The sequence below is a fragment of the Hyla sarda genome, chromosome 8 (assembly GCF_029499605.1).
Source record: "Hyla sarda isolate aHylSar1 chromosome 8, aHylSar1.hap1, whole genome shotgun sequence".
In the NCBI taxonomy this organism is placed as follows: Eukaryota; Metazoa; Chordata; class Amphibia; order Anura; family Hylidae; genus Hyla; species Hyla sarda.
In genome coordinates, this window is record NC_079196.1 from 192,395,808 (window position 1) to 192,418,630 (window position 22,823).

At 44.2% G+C, this 22,823-nt stretch overlaps 1 protein-coding gene across 13 annotated transcripts in view; it reads left to right on the forward strand.

Annotated features, from left to right (window-relative positions):
* Positions 1–655: 655 nt before the first annotated feature.
* UNKL (unk like zinc finger) overlaps positions 656–22,823 on the forward strand; it is a 109,120-nt gene continuing 86,952 nt past the window's right edge. For 11 of the 13 annotated variants that reach the window (XR_008847384.1, XR_008847383.1, XR_008847382.1 and 8 more), the window contains exons 1-2: positions 656–1,315; positions 12,931–13,140. Coding sequence is in view for 6 of the 13 variants with exons in the window: in XM_056537159.1 (XP_056393134.1) it covers positions 1,251–1,315; positions 12,931–13,140 (275 nt within the window). In the remaining 7 variants the exon portion in view is untranslated. Of the gene's footprint in view, positions 1,316–4,574; positions 4,669–12,377; positions 12,465–12,930; positions 13,141–22,823 lie in introns of those variants that run through there. The other 2 variants (XM_056537157.1, XM_056537156.1) reach the window with 2 other exon arrangements.

Sequence of the window (22,823 nt, forward strand, 5' to 3'; positions counted from 1 at the left end):
CAGGCATGCTGGGAGATGTGGTTTTGCAACATCTGGAGGTCCACAGTTTGGAGAATACAGCATGTCTCCAACTGTTTTAAAACTATAACTCCCAGCATGCCTGGACATGCTGGGATTTGTAGTTTTGCAACAGCTGGTGACACACTGTTTGGCTGCCTTAGACCAGTGTTCCCCAACCTGTGGCTCTGCAGCTGTTACATAACTACAACTCCCATCATGCCCTGACAGCCAATGGCTGGAAAGCCACAGACTGTCATTTTGGGAAAAACTGATTGGGGAGAACTGCTGTAAACCATGTTATATTGCTATATTGCTTTTCCGAAGCCCCAGGGAAACACTGCTATATGTTAAAGCGTATCCATACTCTTAATCTGAAGGCTGTCAGGGCATGCTGGGAGTTGTAGTTTTGCACCAGATGAGGAGCTTCAGGTTAAGGAACACTGGGGGGAGATTTATCAAAACCTGTGCAGAGGAAAAGTTGCTGCGTTGCCCATAGCAACCAATCAGATCGCTGCTTTCATTTTTAACAAGGCCTCTGCAAAATGAAAGAAGTGATCTGATTGGTTGCTATGGGCAACTTTTCCTTTGCACAGGTTTTGATAAATCATCCCCATTGTTGTAAGTCATGATTAAGCTAAAGGCTGTCAGGACATGCTGGGAGATGTAGTTCTGCAGCTGGATAGAGACAGGCTGGGGATCACTGGTTTCACAGATCTAGGACATGCTGGGAGTTGTAGTTTTGCAGATGGACAGAGATAGGCTGGGATCACTGATTTGACAGATCTAGGACATGCTGGGAGTTGTAGTTTGGCAGATGGACAGAGGCTGGGGATCACTGATCTAGACAGATCTAGGACATGCTGGGAGTTGTAGTTCTGCAGAATGTTGCGGGACACTGACAGTCACAAGCGAGACACATGTATGTTGCAATACAACTGCTTTAAATCCCTATGAAGAAGAAAGTCACATGCAGCCTTGCAGCAATGCCTGTCAGCCTGTGTACAGAACACCAATACAAAAGGGCGGAGCCAAGCAGCAAATGGGCGTGACTTGCAGTTCCACTCTCAAACCAACAGAAGGGGAGGGGGCCGGGAGGCGGAGCCTATCCCGAGAATGTGGGCTCGTCTTAGACAACGCTGTCACTCAGAGGGCCGTGTCCGGGGGCGGGGCCTGTCACTCAGCGCTGGAGGGTGTGGCCAGTGCTGTCGCTCGGATTCCCGCGCATGCGCTCATGTTTGTTTTGACTGAAAATGCCGTCGGTTTCGAAAACGGCGCTGAGCGGCTCCCCGCAGACCGAGAAACCGACTCATTACACGTAAGTGTGGGGCACGGGGCGGGAGGCGGCTGCTGACACCCGCGGGCGTCGCCCTAGCATTGCACAAAAAAAAAATATATTTTTTTTTGTTTATGTTTTTTTTTAACACGCGTTTCCGTTCGGTAACTGTTGCCCGTCCCTCCGTTAGTTGTCGCTCGGCTCTTTGTGCTGGCCGCGGCTCGTTGCCCGGTGACATCAGCGCGGCTCGTAGTCTTGTCTGTAGCCGCCGTCTGTGTTTGCAGAGCCGTTACGTGTGTTGCGTAGCGCAGGGGTTGCTTCCCCTTACGGCGCCGTACGCTCTATTATGGCGCAAGTGTCGTCTGAGAATAGCGCTGCGAGCGGCGCCTGCTCGTTCCTGGTCATCTTCTCCCCCTTTAAATAAAACGCTTTTCCCTCCTTCCAGAATAAACAGTCCTTCCGACATTCCCGCGTTTTCTTTTCCAGCTTTTCTGAGTTTTGTAAACATGAAGGGAGCCATAAAGGCGTGTGATCACCATTGCTCGCCCTGTTCACATTCTTACGTTGTCTGCTCCAGTATAGCGCACATTGTGGAGCAGCTGTTGGGGGTCCCTCCTTATATTGTTTCACCACATAGATTAGTGGTCTCCAAACGGCAGACCTCCGGCTGTTGCAAAACTACAACTCCCAGCATGCCCGGACAGCCGAAGGCTGTCCGGGCATGCTGGGAGTTGTAGTTTTGCAACAGCTGGAGGTCTGCCGTTTAGAGACCACTGCCCTAGATTCACATAGAGATGCATGGTAAGGTGACACCACACAAGTTGTATAGGAGTAGGTGATCTAGTCTGAATCTTATGGAAAGTGTGTGAAAAAATGCTGGGAGTTGTAGTTTTGCAACAGCTGGAGGTCTGCCGTTTAGAGACCACTGCCCTAGATTCACATAGAGATGCATGGTAAGGTGACACCACACAAGTTGTATAGGAGTAGGTGATCTAGTCTGAATCTTATGGAAAGTGTGTGAAAAAATGCTGGGAGTTGTAGTTTTGCAACAGCTGGAGGTCTGCCGTTTAGAGACCACTGCCCTAGATTCACATAGAGATGCATGGTAAGGGGACACCACACAAGTTGTATGGGAGTAGGTGATTTAGTCTGAATCTTATGGAAAGTGTGTGACAAAATGTTTTTTTTTTTAAATTATTTTAATTTTTTGCGCAAGGTTTATGAAGCAGACGTTTTGTTGTAACGGATATGTAGCTCTCCACCGGTTGCAAAACTACAATTCCCAGCATGCACAGAGTTTTGCAACAGCTGGAGAGCCACAGGTCAGGGATCACTGCTATGTGACATAAGAGTGCATGCACACCACGTTTTTGTCATACAGTTCCCGTATACGGTTTCAAGTTAAAAACCGTATGGGACTGTATAGAAAACCGTATGTATTGACTTAACATTGTAAACTGTATGTTTAACGCATCATCTGGTTTAGTCCGCTTTTGCGTCTTATACGTTTTTTTTTTTTTTTTTCTTTTTTTTTTACCCTTACCCAATACTGTCGACTACTGCCGTTTTTGGTCCAGGTGAAAAACCGTATTAAACCATATACATATTATTATTATTATTATTATTATTATTATTATTATTATTAATAAAATATATATATATATATATATATATATAATTTTTTTTACATGGGAGTCAATGGGAAACGTACAGAACCGTATGTGCGTACGGTTCCATCCGGTTTTTGACTTTGCACAGTTTTTTTTTTTCTTGGAATTTCAGTCAAACAAGTGAAACTTTATTCAAAATGGAGTGAAAAGTGAAAACGTATGTTTTTTTATTTTTTATTTTTTTTTCTTAAAAAAAACGGATGCAACCGGACATCATTTTATAAACCGTATACGGGTTGAAATTTGTACACGCGTTTTGATACAGTTTAGTCCGGTTTTGAGGAATCAGTTTTTCATCAAAAACCTGATACGGGAACTGTATTGCAAAAATGTGGTGTGAACCCAGCCTAAGGGTATGTACACTACGGTATTCCGCGGTGTGAACTTAACATTAGTGTGAATGGGTTTCCGCGAGACCTGTTCACACTGGAATTTCCGTGGCGGACAATTCCGCCGCTGAAATTGTTCCGCTCAAAGAAAGAACATGTTCATTCTTTGCGCGGAAGTCCGCGAGCACTGCATAGCTGTCAATGGTGACGGCTTGGTGCCACGCGGTCCTTCAGCCGCCGCCGGCTGCCAGCCTGAATCTCCGCTCGCTAAATTCAGCGAGCAGAGATTCCATTCACACTCTGTAGTGTGAACATACCCTAAGGCTGTGTTCACATCATGATTTCTAATACGTTTGACGTGTATGTTAGAAAGGTATATATAAAACGGATGTAAAAACCCACACTCAATTTTTAATGTTTATATGTTTAAAAAAACATACGTACAACGTATTCAATATGTTGCATACTTTTTTTAATGTAATTGACGCATAGGTAAAAGCTTAGAAGATATGACGTATACGTTCTACGTAGGTTCACATTTAAAAAAAAAAAAAAGTATATAATACAAGTCAATGTGATATTTCACCTATACGTCACAAGTACGTTACTCAAAAAGGACTCCGATTTATCTGTACCACATAAATATCGTATATGTTGATTCAAAGGCCATAAAAAGACAAATGTAGTTAATACTAGGGCTGGGCGGTATACCGGTTCATACTGAATACCGAAATTTTGGTCCTGCACGATATGAATTTTTTCCCCATACCGCAATACCGGTTTGGCCCCTCCCCCTCGGAAATTAATGAATTATCAGCCTCGTGCTGCGCTGTCCCCACATCAAGGAACTAATCATATGTGACCCGCGAGCGCTGTTCTGCTCCCCCCCCCCCCCACTCCACAATTAATTTTCAGCCCAGCGCTGCAATGTCCCCATCGGGGTAAATACATATCACCCACAAGCGCTGCCCTCCTCGTCCTCCTGTTTGTTGCGGCCGCCGGCGCTGACACTCTATATAGCTGTGTCCTTATGCCCGGGCTGCAAAAGTTAAACAAAATAAACTTTAAGTCACCTTCCCCGTCGGTCCGGACCAGCTTCCTGGAGAATGGAACGTCGGAGAGCCGTCAGCCTATCACTGGCCGCAGCGATGTTCCGTATCGGCCGGTGATAGGTTGAGCGCATTGTCATGTAAGAAGCCGGCCGGTGATAGGCTGACGGCTCTCCGACGTTCCTGTCCCCAGGAAGAGCGTAAGGCCGACTAAGGAACGTGCATTAAAGTTCATTTTGTTTATCTTTTGCAGCCCGGGCATAGGGATACAGCGTACAGTATAGAGTGTCAGCGCCGGTGGCCGCAACAAACAGGAGAACGAGGAGGGCAGCGCTTGCGGGTGATATGTGAGTATTTACCCCGATGGGGACAGCGCAGCGCTGGGCTGATAATTAATTGGGGGGTGGGGGGGAGAAATACTGTTATATACCGTGTAACCTCCATAAGTTACAAAAATACCGTGATACGCATATTTGGTCATACCGCAGACAAATCATGATGTGAACCCAGCCTGAGGCTGAGCATAGGGGTCTATGTCCGTAACATGAATCTGAGATTTGGAGGTATGATGGATGAAATGCCATAGGAATGGCTCTACTATGTCGTTGGTGTGGTTTTACTATGTCATCAGTTATGACATCAGCATGGTGTCAGTATGTCACTGACATGGCCTTAGTATGGGATCACTATATCAGTATGGTGTCACTGTCATCTGTATGGCTCCATTATGTCATAAGTATGGGGTCACTATGTAATTGGAAAGGCTCCACTATTATGGTGTCACTATGTCATCGGCATGGCGACACTGTCATCAGTATGACCTAATCATGGCATCACTTGGTCATTGGCATGGCGTCACCAAGTTGTCAGTATGGCCTCAGTATGATTCCACTATGTCATCAGTATGGCTTTATTATGTCATGAGCATTGTGTCACTATGTCATCGGTATGACCTCAGTGTGACATCACTATGTCAACCGCATGGCCTCACTTTGTCTTTGTATTGGCCTCAGTGTGGCTCCACTATGTCATCACTATGACCTCATGTCATGGCCTCACTATGACATTTGTAGAGCATCCTTATTTCTCTACAGAAAATACAGTCTGATGTATTTTAGGGAATTGAAATGAGCTTTTAAAAATGGACGCAAAGTAGATGACAATACTGGTGACATACAGATAAAATGCAATACAAAACACTTATGGATGCATCCATACTTATGCTGTGTTCGCACGGCTGTCTAGACCCGTCACGTTCTTCTCCCGTCAAAAAAAAAGACTTAAAAAACAGACCATAACAGATGCTCACAGATATCATCCATTTGGATCCGTTACTGTTCTGTTATTTTGTTTTGTTTTGTTCTGAGCATGCTCATAAGTAAAACGGATTGATAAAATAGATACAAACGGATGACATTAAAGGCTCATCCATTTTCCATAGACTTCAATGTTAAATTTACTGTATACGTTTTTTCTTTGTTTTTTTGTTTTTTTACGGAAGTAAAAATACTGCATGCGCCGTTCTTTCTGCGGGTACAAACAGATGTAACGGATTGTAAAAAAAATCCCACTGACGTGAATGGGATTTTTCAAAATCAGTTTACAGCCGGCAAGAACGGAACCGAAACAGGGATAAAAAAAACGGAGACAGACGGCTGTGTGAATGCACCCTTAGACTTCAAATTGGATAAAAGTGGCAAATGCTGCATTTAAAAAAAATCTCTGCACATTTTAAACCTTTGGTGCGCAGAATACGCTCAATGTGAAAGCCTTTCAGTTTAGTCATCGAGGCTTCTTCCTCTTGTTACTAAACATCTTTGTACAATTGCCGCTTTAAGAACTGCCGAAGTCCCCTGTGGGTTATGTTATGATACTGTTACAACACTTAATGGGGCTTATTATTATTTTATTGAACAATAATTTATTATTAATGCAGTTATGACTTTGTGGCACACATGAATGGATCCCTGTGCTGTATGCCAGTATGAGGTCTTGGGCGTTGTATCCTGTAATGTAGTACATATTGTTCATGCTATGTGACTGTGACCAAACCAATGCAACACAATGACACAAGCTACAGCTGGCTCTTGCTTTGGCTTGCATTGCAGTGTTTCCATTGATCGTATATCTGTAGTCACCATATGGCACAGAGGCATTGACAGGTTGGCCTTATTACTGTATTTTGGCCGGTGCAGGGCGTATGGGGTTCTGCGTATGGCAAAGAGAGAATGTCATGCCTATCCCCCTAAAGTCCTGCACTATATGTACCTGGACTGATTCCTTACATTTAGGAATTGAATTCTGTATTTATTATTAGGCAAAAACTTTTTTTTTTTTATCTATCAACTGGCTCCGGAAAGTTGAAGGAGTTCTCTAAGCTAAAACTTTTAACCCCCGCTGTGCCCGGGCTGTAAAACTATACATAATAAACTTTCACTTACCTGCCTACGATCCCCCGTTGTTCCGATATCGCCGTCCCGTTCTCCGGTCCCGGTCTCTTCCACTTCCTGCGGGTCGGTGACTTCACTCTGCGCTCAGCCTATCAGCGTCCGCAGCAATGCCCCGTCGCAGCCGCTGATAGGCTGAGCGCAGAGTGAAGTCACCGACCCGCAGGAAGAGGAAGAGACCAGGACCAGAGAACGGGACGGCGATATCGGAACAACGGGGGATCGTAAGTAGGTAAGTGAAAGGTTATTATGTATAGTTTTACAGCCCGGGCACAGCGGGGGTTAAAAGTTTTAGATTAGAGAACTCCTTTAAACAGATTTGTAAATTACTTCTATTAAAAAATCTTAATCCTTCCAATAGTTATTAGCTTCTGAAGTTTTCTGTCTAACTGCTCAATGATGATGTCACGTCCCGGGAGCTGTGCATGATGGGAGAATATCCCTTGCATGATGGGGAAAATATCCCCATAGGAACTGCACAGCTCCCGGGACGTGAGTCATCAGAAAGCAGTTAGACAGAAAACAGCAACTCAACTTCAGTAGCTAATAACTATTGGAAGGATTAAGATTTTTTAATAGAAGTAATTTACAAATCTGTTTTAACTTTCCGGAGCCTGTTGATATATATAAAAAAAAAAAAAAAGTTTTTGCCTGGAATACCCCTTTAAAACCTAACCCTGTGGGAGGGAAAAACAACTCTCTTGAGGAGACACGGAAAGCTGGGTGCCACTTGGAATACTGAGTGTCACCCAGCTTTCCCATTCTCCTGAAGCTTCAGCGGAGAAGGGGCTGCTTGTCCTTCCTGCATTCCTAACTGCAGCAGCACTGCCATGCCCCTGCATTGATGTCTTCTCTCTCCCGCCCCCACATTAAAGGGGTTCTCTAGTGGAAAACATTTTTTTCCCCATATCAACTTACTCCAGAAAGTAACAGATTTGTACATTTTTAAAAAGTATAAAGGTATAGGGCACGGTTTCCCAACCGGGGTGCCTCCAGCTGTTGCAAAACTACAACTCCCAGCATGCCCGGACAGCCAAAGGCTGTCCGGGCATGATGGGAGTTGTAGTTTTGCAACAGCTGGAGGCACCCTGGTTGGGAAAAACTGGTATAGGGGACCTGCACTCACAGTTCTTTCTGGAGACCGGTGCTTAGCGGAGTACTTATAGTAGTAGCTGATAGAGTGCTGTGGTTCTTCTACAATTTAACTGTTTGATGCACTTAAAAACTTTATTGCAGCACAGGTATTACATAGGAGTAGGAACAGAACGCGCTCCGTCGAGCGCTAATTTGACGTCATGTCACGTCGGGGACTGTAATTTGTAAATTTTGTGGATTTGTAAATTACTTCTAATAAAAAAAAATCTTAATCCTTCCAGTACTTCTCAGCTGCTGTATAATACAGAGGAAGTTGTGTAGTTTTTTCCAGGCTGACCACAGTGCTCTCTGCAGACACCTCTGTCCATGTCAGGAACTGTCCAGAGTAGGAGCAAATCCCCATAGCAAACTTATCCTGCTCCAGACAGTTCCTGCCATGGACACAGGTGTCAGCAGAGAGCACTGTGGTCAGACAGAAAAGAACTACTCAACATCCTCTGTAGTATACAGCAGCTGAATGTCCCTCAAACTGTCTGGCAGGTAGGTGCAGAAAATATTTAAAGTGGTACTCCGGTGGAAAACAATTTTTCAAAATCAACTGGTGCCAGAAAGTTAAAGGAAATCTGTCAGTAGTATCACCCGCACTAAACTTGTTACACCGGGTTGTAGTGCGGGTGATTCATATGCTAATGAGGGCCTTGGGGCATGGGCGGAGCTCCGATCCGAGCTTCGGGCACCCTGACGTCATCTTTGCCGGGCGGCTGCTGTGCCCGGCTCATCAATATTCATAAACCCCTTCCCTGCTCCTTCGGCCGTGTTATAGTACTGCGCATGCGCCGCTTACTGTGCAACAGCGTCTGCAGCTGTGAAGCCGAGGGGAACGCCACTTCCGGGAGGACAAACTAAGCGGCGCATGCGCAGTACTATTAGGGTGCGTTGACACAGAGTAAATCAAGAGTAATTTGCGCCAAAAAAATTTACGGGCGGTAAAAATAATTTTATGTGTGCGCGGAATTGCGCGCAGAAATGGGGGAAAAAGAAGTGAAGGTTTTTTTCAGCTATTTCCACGCGAAAACGATGTCGGCCGGAATTTTTTATTTTTTTTTATCATTGACTTCTATTGATTTCTGCTTGTGGATTCCGCTTGAAGAATGAACATGCTCATTCTTCAAGCGGAAAGGAATTCAGTGTCGGAATTCCGCTAGCAGAATTTCCGCAGTGTGAACCGGACAGCGGAAATAACATTAAAGTCAATGGGCAGAGGGATGTGCAGTAATTTGAAGCGGAGAATTCAAGAGGAATTACTCAAGTAAACTCCTTTCGAATTACTCCGTGTGAACGCACCCTAACACGGCCGAAGGAGCAGGGAAGAGCCCGGCAAAGATGACGTCAGGGTGCCCGAAGCTCGGATCGGAGCTCCGCCCATGCCCTAAGGCCCTCATTAGCATATATAGAAAAACGCAATTTGTGATTGAACGGCTGGGCGCATCTACACAATGTGAGTACCGTTTTAATCAGCATCACCCGCACTACAACCCGGTGTAACAAGTTTAGTGCGGGTGATACTACTGACAGATTTCCTTTAACTTTCTGGCACCAGTTGATTTTGAAAAATTGTTTTCCACCGGAGTACCACTTTAAATCTTTTCTGCACCAACCTGCCAGACAGTTTGAGGGACATTCAGCTGCTGTATACTACAGAGGATGTTGAGTAGTTCTTTTCTGTCTGACCACAGTGCTCTCTGCTGACACCTGTGTCCATGGCAGGAACTGTCTGGAGCAGGATAGGTTTGCTATGGGGATTTGCTCTTACTCTGGACAGTTCCTGACATGGACAGAGGTGTCAGCAGAGAGCACTGTGGTCAGACTGGAAAAAACTACTTCCTCTGTATTATACAGCAGCTGAGAAGTACTGGAAGGATTAAGATTTTTTTATTAGAAGTAATTTACAAATTACAGTCCCCGACGTGACATGACGTCGTGGACTGTTTTTTGATTTTTTTTTTAAATTTTTCCCACCGGAGTACCACTTTAACTATTTTCTGCACCTACCTGCCAGACAGTTTGAGGGACATTTATCAAGAGATTTAGGCATTTTTTATTTATTTTTTCTTACAGAAGTCGCTTAAAAAAGTTGCACGTGCACCTAAGCAATTTTTTGTGCAACTTTTGTGGGTAAGCAAAAAATACCAATCTGCCCAACCTAAGCAATTTAAAATTTTCACTTTGCAGTGGTCGGGAATTTATCAAGTGCGAAAGTCGCATGTAAGCAATTAAAAGTCGCAAACCCCATTCAAAAAGTCTGACCTGGCTTACAAAGTTGCCTTTGACAGCAATTTTTTTAAAGTCGCACAAAAAGTCGCACTGCAACTTTTGTGTGACACTTTGCACAGCTTGTTCCCTGACCGGCCACCCACCGCATCTACCTCCCACTCGCTAGGAATTGCAGAACTACAACTCCCAGCATGCCCTTACAGTGATGACATTCTGTGAGTTGTAGTTCTACAATACCTAACGAGCAGGTGATAGATGTGGGCGGGTGGCTGGGGGGTGATTTCATATTTCCCGGGCAGACCTGTGATTGGTCCAGACCTCCTGGCCATTCACAGCTGCCAGTGGGAACTTACAGTGCTGTAATTGGGAAGCCAGGGAGCAGAGCACAAGCCGCCTGCTTCCTTGGCTTCCTTGTCACCAGCCCGTGCCCCACTACTACAACTCCCAGCATGCCCTTACGGTAAGGACATGCTGGGAGTTGTATTGGTGCGGCACAGGCGGGTGACAAGCTTGCCACACGGCTACAACTCCCAACATGTCCTTACTGAAAGAGCATGCTATGAGTCGTAGTTGTGCAGGTGACAAGCTTGTCACCTGCCCTCGCTGCACAACTATGACTTCCATGATGCCCTTACTGTAAGGGCATGCTGGGAGTTGTAGCCCTGTGGAGGGAGCTGGTGACAAGCTTGTCACCCTCCCACGTGGCACGACTACGACTCCCAGCATGCTCTTGCAGTAAGGACATGTTGGGAGTTGTAGATGTGCGGTGGGGACAGGTGACAAGCACATCTCCCGCCTGCCCATGTCACACGACTACAACTCCCAGAATTTCCTTACTGTAAGGGCATGCTGGGAGTTGTATTCGTCTGGTGGTTGCAGGTGACAGGCTTGTCACCTGCCCGCACATCTCCCGTCCGTGCTGCACGACTACAACTCCCAGCATGTCTTTACTGCGAGGGCATGCAGGGAGTTGTAGTCGTGCGGCACGGGTGGTAGGATATGTGTGAGCAGGTGTACAGCTTCTCTGGCTTGCCTGTCACCTGCCTGCACATCTCCCACCAGCCTCCCGTCGCATGACTACAATTCCCAGCATGACCTTACAGTGAAGATATGCTGGGAGTTCTAGTCGTGCTGAGCGGGCGGGATTGGTGTGCGAGCGGGTGACAATAAATGTACTAACATCTTCTTTGTTTTTTTTTTTCTTCTCATTTCAGATCCATATATCCTGTGGACTACTTCGGATTCGGGGGACTACATAGATGACCAGCTTTTAATTTTTTAAAATGTCAATGAAATGGTTAACGAGGGCTTGTGGATAAGTGTTTTTTGGAATAAAAGTTTTATTAAACGTGTTGTGTTTTTTAAATATTTTTTTTGGGTTGTCAAACTGCTGTATAGGCTGACTTCACTTGTACCACGGTGTGTGTTCACATTTATTTTCCACATACGTTTTTATCCCTCCCCTTTTTTTTATACAGCAGTGTCCTCAGCATACATAGAGGCTTATTTATTGCCCCCCCTTTTTTGATCAGGCACATTATACGGGCTCCCCCCCTCCCTTTCCTTGCAGGTCTTATAGTAAATACTATTAACTATATTTTACACTGTGTTTTTATCTTTTTATTCTGTCCTTATGTGTATGTGTAACATGTTATAACCATGAATTAAATTAAACATATTAATTATTCATACATCTAATTTCTTGGTGTTATTGTTCGTGCACGCCTGTGCACATACAGGTGTTCATATTTGGCTGAGAATGAAAATATGGGGAACCCTAGGCAATTTTCCCCCATAAATAATTAAATTATAAAAGAAAACCGCATAGGGTTCCCCGTATTTTCATTCTCTGCCGGATACCAATCGAGCAGCAACAGCCTGACGTTACCAGGGTGGGCATGGACCATTGTTACTGGCCCTCCCCAGCCTTAATAACACCAGCCTGTTACCTCCTAGGCCCAGGAGCGCCATTTTTGACACTCCGATTCTGTTGGTACCGACTCCTCCCAGCACCCCTGTGGTGATGGGTACATGGGTAATAATTGGGGGTTAGCGCTAGTTGTATTTGGGGCTAATGCTAATAATGGGGCTTAGTGATGGACTCCGTCTGGAAGACAACTTTCACTACTAAGCCTGTAAAGTCAATTTAAAAAAAAAAAACGTTTAAAAAAAAACTGTTATTGCAAAAACACTCCCTAACAAGCCCTCGTTAACCATTTTATTAATATTAAACCAAAAAATGCTGGTCATCGTGCTCCACCAAATCCGAAGTCGTCTTCTGCATGCACGGATATGAAAGGAGAAGAAAAACAACAAACAAAAATTGGGTTAGTACATTTAGGGGGACAAAAGTGATTGATTTTATATATATATATATATATATATATATATATATATATATATATATATTATAAACACAGATATATATTACATTTTTTTTTTTTTTTTTTCCACAGCTGTGACTTGAGATGGGGTTACAAAGTGGTGTTCTGAAGTAATTTATTGGTTTTTGCTTATGTGATACAAATTTTTCAACCCTCTGCGATAGTATGATAAATATGTCACACAAAAGCCAAACCAAAGCAAAAAAAAAATGGCTACAGAACTCTCTTACCAAAGCCACAATGATAAATGTCCTCCTTAAATCCTACTTTACTATGACGATGGTTCTGAAGCAGGATGTTTAAAAGTCCCAGGCAATCTCTGCAGCGTGTTGCATTCTATATTAACATACACACTAATTGTTGCATCGTGATGTGAACTTTTTTTTTATTTTATAATTTTTCCCACCAGGTATCTTAAGGAATTTCGGACCGAGCAGTGCCCGCTGTTTCTGCAGCACAAATGTACCCAGCACAGACCTTTTACCTGCTTTCACTGGCATTTCCTAAACCAACGACGCCGCAGACCCATCCGAAGACGCGATGGGACCTTTAACTACAGTCCAGACGTTTATTGTACAAAATACGATGAAACCACAGGAATGTGTCCCGATGGAGATGAGTGAGTTTTTTTATTTTATACTTCTTATGGCTTTTAGCTTTGTCCTTGACGGTACATATAGCAGTGTTGTCAGGGATACGGTGTAATAGTAAATTAACTTACTCGAAAAATGTCTTTTGTCTGGTGTAACGTTGCAGGGATAGTTGTGTGCATTATGTGGATGTGTGGTATTTATACAGCATTTTTATGTTTATGGCTTACGGAGAAATTCAGTAATAAGATCTGAGTGTGTATATGTATTGTGTGTGTGGATATAAAATATATATTTATATATTATTTGTAGTTAGAATTCTTTAGAACAGTGGTCTCCAGCCTTTATAATGGGACTGTAATAAGACACTTAGCCATATATAGGGCTGTGTTGTACTTACATATACCTCCGTTTGCACACAGACGTTTTGCTGTCAGATTGCATATGAATCCAACAAAAATAATAATGTGGCGCGTTTCATTGGTCTTTGTATCACTGATGTATTCTCCCCATAGTACAGGGCTGTAGGTTCTCCATGTGTTGCCGTATAAGCTCCATTAGGCCCAAAGGGGGGTTTCCGCCAACCATAATTTTACACTACTACTTAATTTTTAGCAGATGTTCTTCAAATTCTATTCAGCACAAATTTTGTTGTGGATTTACTTCAAAGGGTTGAATTCGTAGTAAGTCCACATGTAAGACATGCAGGTTTTGTGATGGATTTGTCAATGGAATAGAAGGGTTTTTCCCAACCAGTGTGCCTCCAGCTGTTGGAAAACTACAATTCCCAGCATGCCCGGACAGCCTTCGGCTGTCCGGGCACGCTGGGGATTGTAGTTCCTGGTCAAAATGGGCTTGGCCCTTAAGAGGTTAAAGAACTCTGCAGCCGTCTCCCATAGCAACCAGCCACAGTACTATTTATTCCAAATGAAGAAATGAAGCCACGGCACTGGGTAGGTTTGCAATTAAAAGTTCTTCTTTATTGCAGCATAGCAGGTCAGTGTGGGAGCTGGACCAGATCGGCGACGAGCGCTGGTTTCGCATGCAAACACGCTTTGGCAATGGGTTTGCACGCGAAACCAGCGCTCGTCGGCGTTCTGGTCCAGCTCCCACACTGACCTGCTATGCTGCAATAAAGAAGATCTTTAAATTGCAAACTTACCCAGTGCCGTGGCTTCATTTCTTCATTTGGAATTTTGGACTCTCTGCTTTCTTCTTCTGAGCACGGGTATGTGGATTTAGCCTCTTACTGCCAATACTACCCAAAAGCATACTTGAGTGGTGCGGGCTCGTTCCTCCTCCTACTTGACGGTACTATTTATGATATTGCCATGTATTGTAGGAAAAACATATATGGTCGCTGAGATCTCTCTGGCTGTGACAAGTGGTTGCTCCACTTTTTCTTTGGACTAGTTTTCATCCATCGCCTCCAGCAGAAAGCGCGGGTATAATGAGATATTCTCACCCAGCGCTGCCATCTGCCTGTTTCCTGGTGTGGTAAGGTTTTGAGATTCCTGTAGCGGTTTTATCTTCATTTTATTATATTTTCTATTGTATTATGTTTGCTTAGTGTATCAGGAATACTGAAAGCAAGAGGCTAAAGCAACCTCTTAGGCTGTTTTTAACATACGGCGCTTGGCAATGATCTTTACTATGTTTATAATGGCTTTTTTTTTTTTTTTTTTTTTTTTTTTATAGCTGTTCAGGTATGCTGGGAGTCTTAAAGGGGTAGTCCAGTGGTGAAAAACTTATCCCCTATCCTAAGGATAGTGGATAAGTTTGAGATCGCGTGGGTGTCCAACCCCCTGCGATCTCTCTGTACGGGGGCCAGGCTCTCGGGTCAGATAGCGGGTGTCGACCTCCGCACGAAGCGCTGGCCGAGACGCCCCCTCAATACATCTCTATGGCAGAGCCGGAGATTGCCGAAGGCAGCGCTTCGGCTCTGCCATAGAGTTGTATTGAGGGGGCGTGTCGGCCACCGCTTCGTGCGGAGGTCGACACGCCCCCTTCCCGCGGGCTGTCAGGGCTGCGTGCAGGAGATCGCGGGGGCCCCAGCGGTCGGGACCCCCCCCGCGCGATCTGCAACTTATCCCCTATCCTTAGGATAGGGGATAAGTTGTTCACCACTGGGTTCACCACTGGACTACTCCTTTAATTTTGGAACAGCTGTAGGCACCCTGGTTGGAAAACACTGCACAAAGACAGATTTACTAAAACTTTCAGTGGAAACTTAGACTACAAAGGGGGAGATTTATCAAAGGATTTAGACTGGTTTTTCTTGTCTAAATTTGTTGCACAGAAAGTCGCAGTCTAAATATGTGCGACTTTTCTGCGACTTTTGCTCTAGAGGATTTTTAGAGCATGATGCATGCAAGTCTATTTTAGACTGAAATGCATTGAAAATTGCATTGGTGCTGAATTTATCAAAAGCGACTTTTCAGCGACAAGTCGCATAGGCTGAAAATACGCCGAAATGTCAGACCATGTTGGAGCAGGTTTAAATATAGACTAAAGCATAGATCATGCAGTCTGTGCACAGAATTTATCAAGAGCTGTGCGCCATTTTATAAATTAGGCGCACAATAGACCAGACTAACCCTCTGTAGTTTGGTCTATATTGATGCAGGACATAGACAACTTTGATAAATATCCCCCCAAAGTCTTCAACTGTGTTAGATTTATTGCAGTGTCTTATGCTGTGGAGACCACTGGCATAGTTTAAAGGGTACTTCAGAAAGGGGGGGGGGGAGAGAGTTTCAGATCAGCTGATACCAGAAAGCTTTACAGATTTGTAAATTATTTCTATTTAAAAATCCTAACCCTTTCAGTACTTATCAGTATACTACTGAGGACGTTGTGTAGTTTTTTCCAGTCCAACACAGTGCTCTTTGCTGCCACCTCTGTCCATGTCAGGAACTGTCCAGAGTAGGAGAGGTTTGCTATAGGGGTTTTCTCCTCCCATGGACAATTCCTAAAACAGACAGATATGGCAGCAGAGGGCACTGTGGTCAGACTGGAACTACACAACTTCCTGTGGAGCATACACCAGCTAAGTACTGGAAGGATTACTATTTTTAAACAGAAGTAGTTTACAAATCTGTATTACAGTTGATCTACAGTGGCAATCTGTGTGAATTATGGCGCAGATACGTTACATGCCGATACATTTCAAATATAACGGAGATGCAGGACTTGAATGGGGCTTATCAGCAACCGAGATTACAATTATAAATGTGGTCCAAAAAATGTGGCATAAATCCGAGGCTGCCCTTGGAATTTCTTCTATATAATGCTCCATATATTTCCCCCCCCCCCAAGTAAAAGTATGCAATGTGAGTGTAGTATGGACCGGAGTCTGGTGCAAATCAATGATAAATCATCTACTGCAAAACTATAACTCCCAGTATGCCCGGACAGCCAAAGGCTGTCCGGGCATGCTGGGAGTTGTAGTTTTGCAACAGCAGGAGGCACCTTGGGTTGCAAACACTGCACTAAAGAGTAAGTGTGCTGCAGACTAGTCACCCTAGTTTGGATTTTGCTTTTTTTCCCCAGAAGTTGTAGTTTTGCAGTAACCTAATCCTTGACCAGTGTGCCTCCAGCTGTTGCAAAACTACAACCTCCAGCAAGCTGTAACAGCAGAAGGCTGTCGGGACATGCTCCGAGTTGTAGTTTTGCTGCAGCTGGAAATCCACTGGTACGGACAGATCGTGAATGAACCCATGAAGTCTCATCGCTTCGGCTGACGATAGATTACGTTCCTAGCTGAAAGTGTTTCCATGGAGACCAAACGCTTGGTGCTCGCTGGGCTCAGTAAAGCCTATTTATTTATATTTTTTCGGGTAGGAGTTTTTTATTTTATTTTTATTCATGTGTAATTAATTTAATTGCCGCTTTTATTTTGTTTTCTGTTGTTTTGTCACCGACATCTACTGGTTATAATTATCTTCTAAGATTAGCTGTATTTAAAGCTACGCTAATAGGAAACCGCGAAAGATCATTTTCTAATTTGGAACTAAAAATTCATTTTTTGGTAATGACACATTGGAATTCACATTCCTATTTTCTTTCTTTATTTTTGTACTTTTTAGGTTTACTCTACTCTACTGCGTTTCTTGGAAGGATTTTTCTTTCCCCCATTTTACTAGGGACTTCAAGGCATGTGTTTTATAAATCTAGCTGTGCTCACCCTTCAAAGTCTTAAAGGGGTTCTCCGGTGCTTAGACATCTTATCCCCTATCCAAAGTATAGTGGATAAGATGCCTGATCGCGGTAGTCCCACCGCTGGGGACCCCAGCATGCGGCACCCCATTTATAATCAGTCCCCAGAGCGTGTTCGCTCCGGGTCTGATTACCGTCGACCACAGGGCTGACGGCGTGTGACGTCACGCTCCGCACCTAAATGCAAGCCTATGGGAGGTGGCGTGATAGCTGTCACGCCCCCTCCCACAGGCTTACATTGAGGGGGGCGGAGCGTGACGTCACACTGGGGCGGAGGCGTGACGTCACACTCCGCCCACCCTGTAGTCGCCGGTGATCAGACCTGGAGCGAACACGCTCCGGGGACTGATGACAAACAGGGTGCCGCGTGCAAGATCACGGGGGTCCCCAGCAGCAGGACTCACACGATCAGGCATCTTATCCCCTATCCTTTGGATAGGGAATAAGATGTGTAAGCACCGGAGAACCCCTTTAAAGGAAATCTGTCATCAGTTTCGCCTGCACTAACCTGTCGGTACAGACATTGCTGACAACCATACTTACCTGGTTCCGTTCTGTCCTATGACAAGTGACAATATGTTCGGCACAGTGCATGTTAGTCCTTTTTCTAAAACAACCTTCACTACTCCGCCCCAAACATCTTATACCCTATCCAAAGGGGATCTCCGTGCCGGCAGCGGCAACTTTAGGAACTTCAGGGCACGCCCCCTCCATTCTTGTGAATGGAAGAAAGCGTGACGGCTATGACGTAGCCATCACGCCTCCTCCCATAGAAGTGAATGGAGGGGGTGTGGCAGCCGTATCGACAGTCATCGGCCACGGATCGGAATTCGCTCCATGCGCTGAATGACTGGGTGCCGCGCTAGAGATCGTGGGGGTCCCCAGTGGTAGGACTCCTGCGATCTAAAATCTTATCCCCTATCCTTTGTATAGGCGATAAGAAGATATTTGAGGCAGAGCACCCCTATAAATGCCTCAAGGGAGGAGCCATTCTGCCAGGTGCCTTAGAATCACATAATGCTGCAGGCAAAAATAGCGCCTCCCTTGAGGCATTTAGGTGCCAAATACAAAAGTTAAATGTTTTACGGTGTATTCACGTGTACAGTATCCTGCGCATATGTGATTGGCAGGTTTTGAAGCGGTGTTAAGTCATTTGATTTATAGTGAAGCTCAGTGTTTCCCAATTAGGTATGTTCACACTGAGTAATTAATGTGAACTCTTCCGCGGACCTGTTCCCACTGTGGAATTTCAGCGGCGGAAAATTCTCAACTGAAATTGATCCGTGCAATGAAAGAACATGTTCGTTCTTTGCGTGGAAGTATACGAGCCCTGCATAGTCGTCAGTGGTGATGGCGCAGCGCCGCGCGGTCTTTCCGCCGAAGTATTTCGGGCGGCCGCCAGATGGAATTTCCGCTTGCAGAATTTTTGCAGTTGGAGATTTTGTTCACATTATGCAGTGTGAACATACCGTTAGGGTGCCTGCAGCTGCTGCAAATCTTTTGCTGCTGGGAGTTGTAGTTTTGCAAGAGCTGGAGGCACCCCGATTGGGAAACACTGTTCTTGCTGTTGTAAAACTACTAAATTCAGCATGCCCTGAAAGCTGTAGGGTGGTAATTGTAGTTTTGGGCTCAGAATGGAGACCCTTGCTGTCCACTTGAAGCAATATCCCCATTATAGCAGAGCTTCCCAACCAGGGTGCCTCCAGCTGTTGCAAAACTACAACTCCCAGCATGCCCGGACAGCCGTTGGCTGTCCGGGCATGCTGGGAGTTGAAGTTTTGCAACAGCTGGAGGCACCCTGGTTGGGAAGCTCTGCTATAATGGCTGACTTGGTGTGAACAGGAGTCTATTATGTTTACTTTCTGAGTAGGTTCCGGTGTTTGCTCTAATACTCTTTCAACCTCTCCAGATTGCTTCATAGTTTTGGCATGGAGTCATCCTCAGGCAGGTCTCTATGACCTCTCTCTGCTTTGTTTGCAGTGGAGGCGCGCCCCCCCCCCCCCCCCAGCACACACCCCCTCGGCCATGCTTTTTACGTGTTTGAAAATAGAGAAGTAGGAAGTGCAGCCTGGCCGGAGCCGCCCTCCATGTCCTACCTTCTTCCCCTTCTGCTCAGAGTTTGGTCTCCATATGTTTCTAGTCTACTACAGGCAAGAATGATCGGCTCGTGATGAGGACACGTGCTCAGCGTTGGACATGTTATACACAGGATTACATGTGTTTATGCCACATGTGCTAATAGCAGGGTGCAGAAATCTAGGTTCAGTCTATGACTGTTCAGGTGACTAATAGAATAAATGTCGCCTCTGGTCACCTTTTGTCTGTATCTGATCTGATCATAACTAATTGAATATTAAAATAGTTGTCAACTATTTTTTTATAATCGAATCATTGGTCAGCCAATTTCTATAGTTTATATATACATAATGATTATACCTATGTAAGTATGTTCCTGTGGCCCTTGGCAGCCTGCATAGTGTAGAGGGGCCCAGCACACACCACCTTTCTGCATCTCCTGTCTCCAGTCTGGAGTCCCTGGCTGTCAGGCTTTGTGCGGCCTGAGCCCCCCAGGAGAAATAATACTCCTTATAAAGAGAGAAAATTATTCTATTATGATTAAGAGTGTACCTGTTGCTTTAAAAATAAAAATAAATAAATAAAAAGGGATTTTGATCTGTTGGGGTCTTAGTGCTGAGACCCCGACCAATTGTTAGAATGCATGGAGAGATAAGTGCAGTGTTATAGGCTTAAATTGTAAGTTTGCCTCGCTTAGGATGCTCTTCTTCCGACTATTTCGACTATCAGTCGCGGTTTGAACACTACGACCCGACAGATCAAAACCTTTTCACTTCTCAACAACATTAATTCCAAGACAAAGAAACCAGTCTCTTAGAATATATAAAAAATTTAAACATTATTATTCCATGTACCGGTACATAAAAAAAAAAAAAAAAATCTAATAAAAACCTAGACAAAGGATGCAGCACAGGGATTGCAGGATTGCACAGACAGAAAAAAAAGGTAGCGATGACTTGATGCCGTAAATGTTGGCAGTCCTAAAATTTTTCAAGAAAGTTAAGTATTTCTAACAGACAAGGATTGCAGTAACACATGTTTTGCTATACACATGTTTATTCTCTTTGGGGGACATGTATCAAAGATTTTACCCCTGTTTTGTGTGTATTTTTTTGCGCAAAATTTTTGCGCACGTTTTGGTAGAGCATGTCCTCCAGATGTGGCCTAATCAGGGTACCTTGGAGTGACATCTATAGTACACATGGATTTATTAACTGCGTACTTTTCCTTTACACCAAAAATTTTGCCGCAAGAGCAGTTTTTTTTGCGCAAATATAAGCCATTATGGACTTAACGTAGCAAGATGCTCTAAATCATTGATTCTATTTTCCAAAGAGTGGATTGAGGAGATTACTATATGTACTCGCAATTTATGAAGCTCATTGCGCTTGATTGATAAATTTAGCGCTTCTGCACATAATTTAGAATTCGGGAAAAGGGGTAAAATGCTTCTACCATACACAAATAATGATACATGTCCCCCTTTGTGTGTATTGGAACTAAACCAAAAATGGGTGAAAAAAAAAAAGCAAATTGAATATAATGTCACACCAAACTCCAAAAATGGGCTGGACAAAATTATTGTCACCCTTTCAAAATTGTGGAAAAATTAGCATGTGATGATCCTTTAAACTTACCTTGAGCAAGTAACAGGTGAGGACAATATAAAAATCACACCTGAAAGCAGATAAAAAGGAGAGAAGTTCACTTAGTCTTTGCATTGTGTGTCTGTGTGTGCCACACTAAGCATGGACAACAGAAAGAGAAGAGAACTGTCTGAGGACTTGAGAACCAAAATTGTGGAAAAATATCAACAATCTCAAGGTTACAAGTCCATCTCCAGAGATCTAGATTTGCCTTTGTCCACAGTGCGCAACATTATCAAGAAGTTTGCAACCCATGGCACTGTAGCTAATCTCCCTGGGCGTGGATGGAAGAGAAAAATTGATGAAAGGTGTCAATGAAGGATAGTCCGGATGGTGGATAAGCAGCCCCAAACAAGTTCCAAAGATAGTTCGCGCTTACACTGATGCTCCCTGAGCCTGCAGGACAGCTTGAATATCTGTTGAACTTTTAAATGACTTGAAACGCTATGGCAGGAGACCCAGGAGGACCCCACTGCTGACAGACATAAAAAAGCAAGACTACACTTTGCCAAAATGAACTTGAGTAAGCCACAATCCTTCTGGGAAAACGTCTTGTGGACAGATGAGACCAAGATAGAGCTTTTTGGTAAAGCACATCATTCTACTGTTTACCGAAAACTGAATGAGGCCTACAAAGAAAAGAACACAGTAACTACAGTGAAATATGGTGGAGGTTCAATAATGTTTTGGGGTTGTTTTGCTGCCTCTGGCACTGGGTGCCTTGAATTTGTACAAGACATCATGAAATCTGAGGATTACCAATGGATTTTGGGTCGCACTGTACAGTCCAGTGTCAGAAAGCTGGGTTTGCATCCAAGATCTTGGGTCTTCCAGCAGGACAATGACCCCAAACATAGGTCAAAAAGCCCCGAGAAATGGATGGAAACAAAGCGCTGGAGAGTTCTGAAGTGGCAGCAATGAGTCCAGATCTAAATCCCATTGAACACCTGTGGAGAGATCCTAAAATTGCTGTTGGGAAAAGGCGCCTTCCAATAAGAGAGACCTGGAGCAGTTTGTAAAGGAAGAGTGGTCCAACATCCCGGCTGAGAGGTGTAAGAAGCTTATTGATGGTTATAGGAAGCAACTGATTTATTTTTTTTCCAAAGGGCGTGCAACCAAATATTAAGTTAAGGGTGCCAATAATTTTGCCAGCCCCTTTTTTTGGAGTTTCGTGTGACATTATGTCCAATTAGCTTTTTTTTCCTCCCCTTTTTTTGTTTAGGTACAATACACACAAAGGGAATAAACATGTGTATAGCAAAATGTGTTACTGCAATCCTTTTCTGTGAGAAATGCTTCATTTACTAGAAAAATCTCAGGGGTGCCAACATTTACGGCCATGACTGTAGCTAGGTACAGGTATAGCAGCACTGCATTAGTAGAGTAGAAAGTCTTGGTAGCAAAAATAAAAACTGGTCACATGTACTTGCTATTGGGAAGGACTGGACAACTAAAACAATGAGCAGAACAAACAGTAGATCATTGAAAGAAATACAAAAAAGTACAATATTACAGATAGTGAGCCATGTGAACAGCCGACACAGCACTTGCATACCGCAACGTAGGTTTCGCTCCTGGGCTTCATCAGGGATTTTCAAAGTGACTGTGCCCATTTAAAAAAAAAAATATTATGCGTATATAAATATAATAAAAAGCTACTCATCTCAGTCTCCACAAAACAAAGCCTCTAGCTTACTCCACAAACTCCAATATATCCATTATACACAATCACGCAGGAGACCTCTGGTCTGGTCTGATTCCCTCCCAGCCTC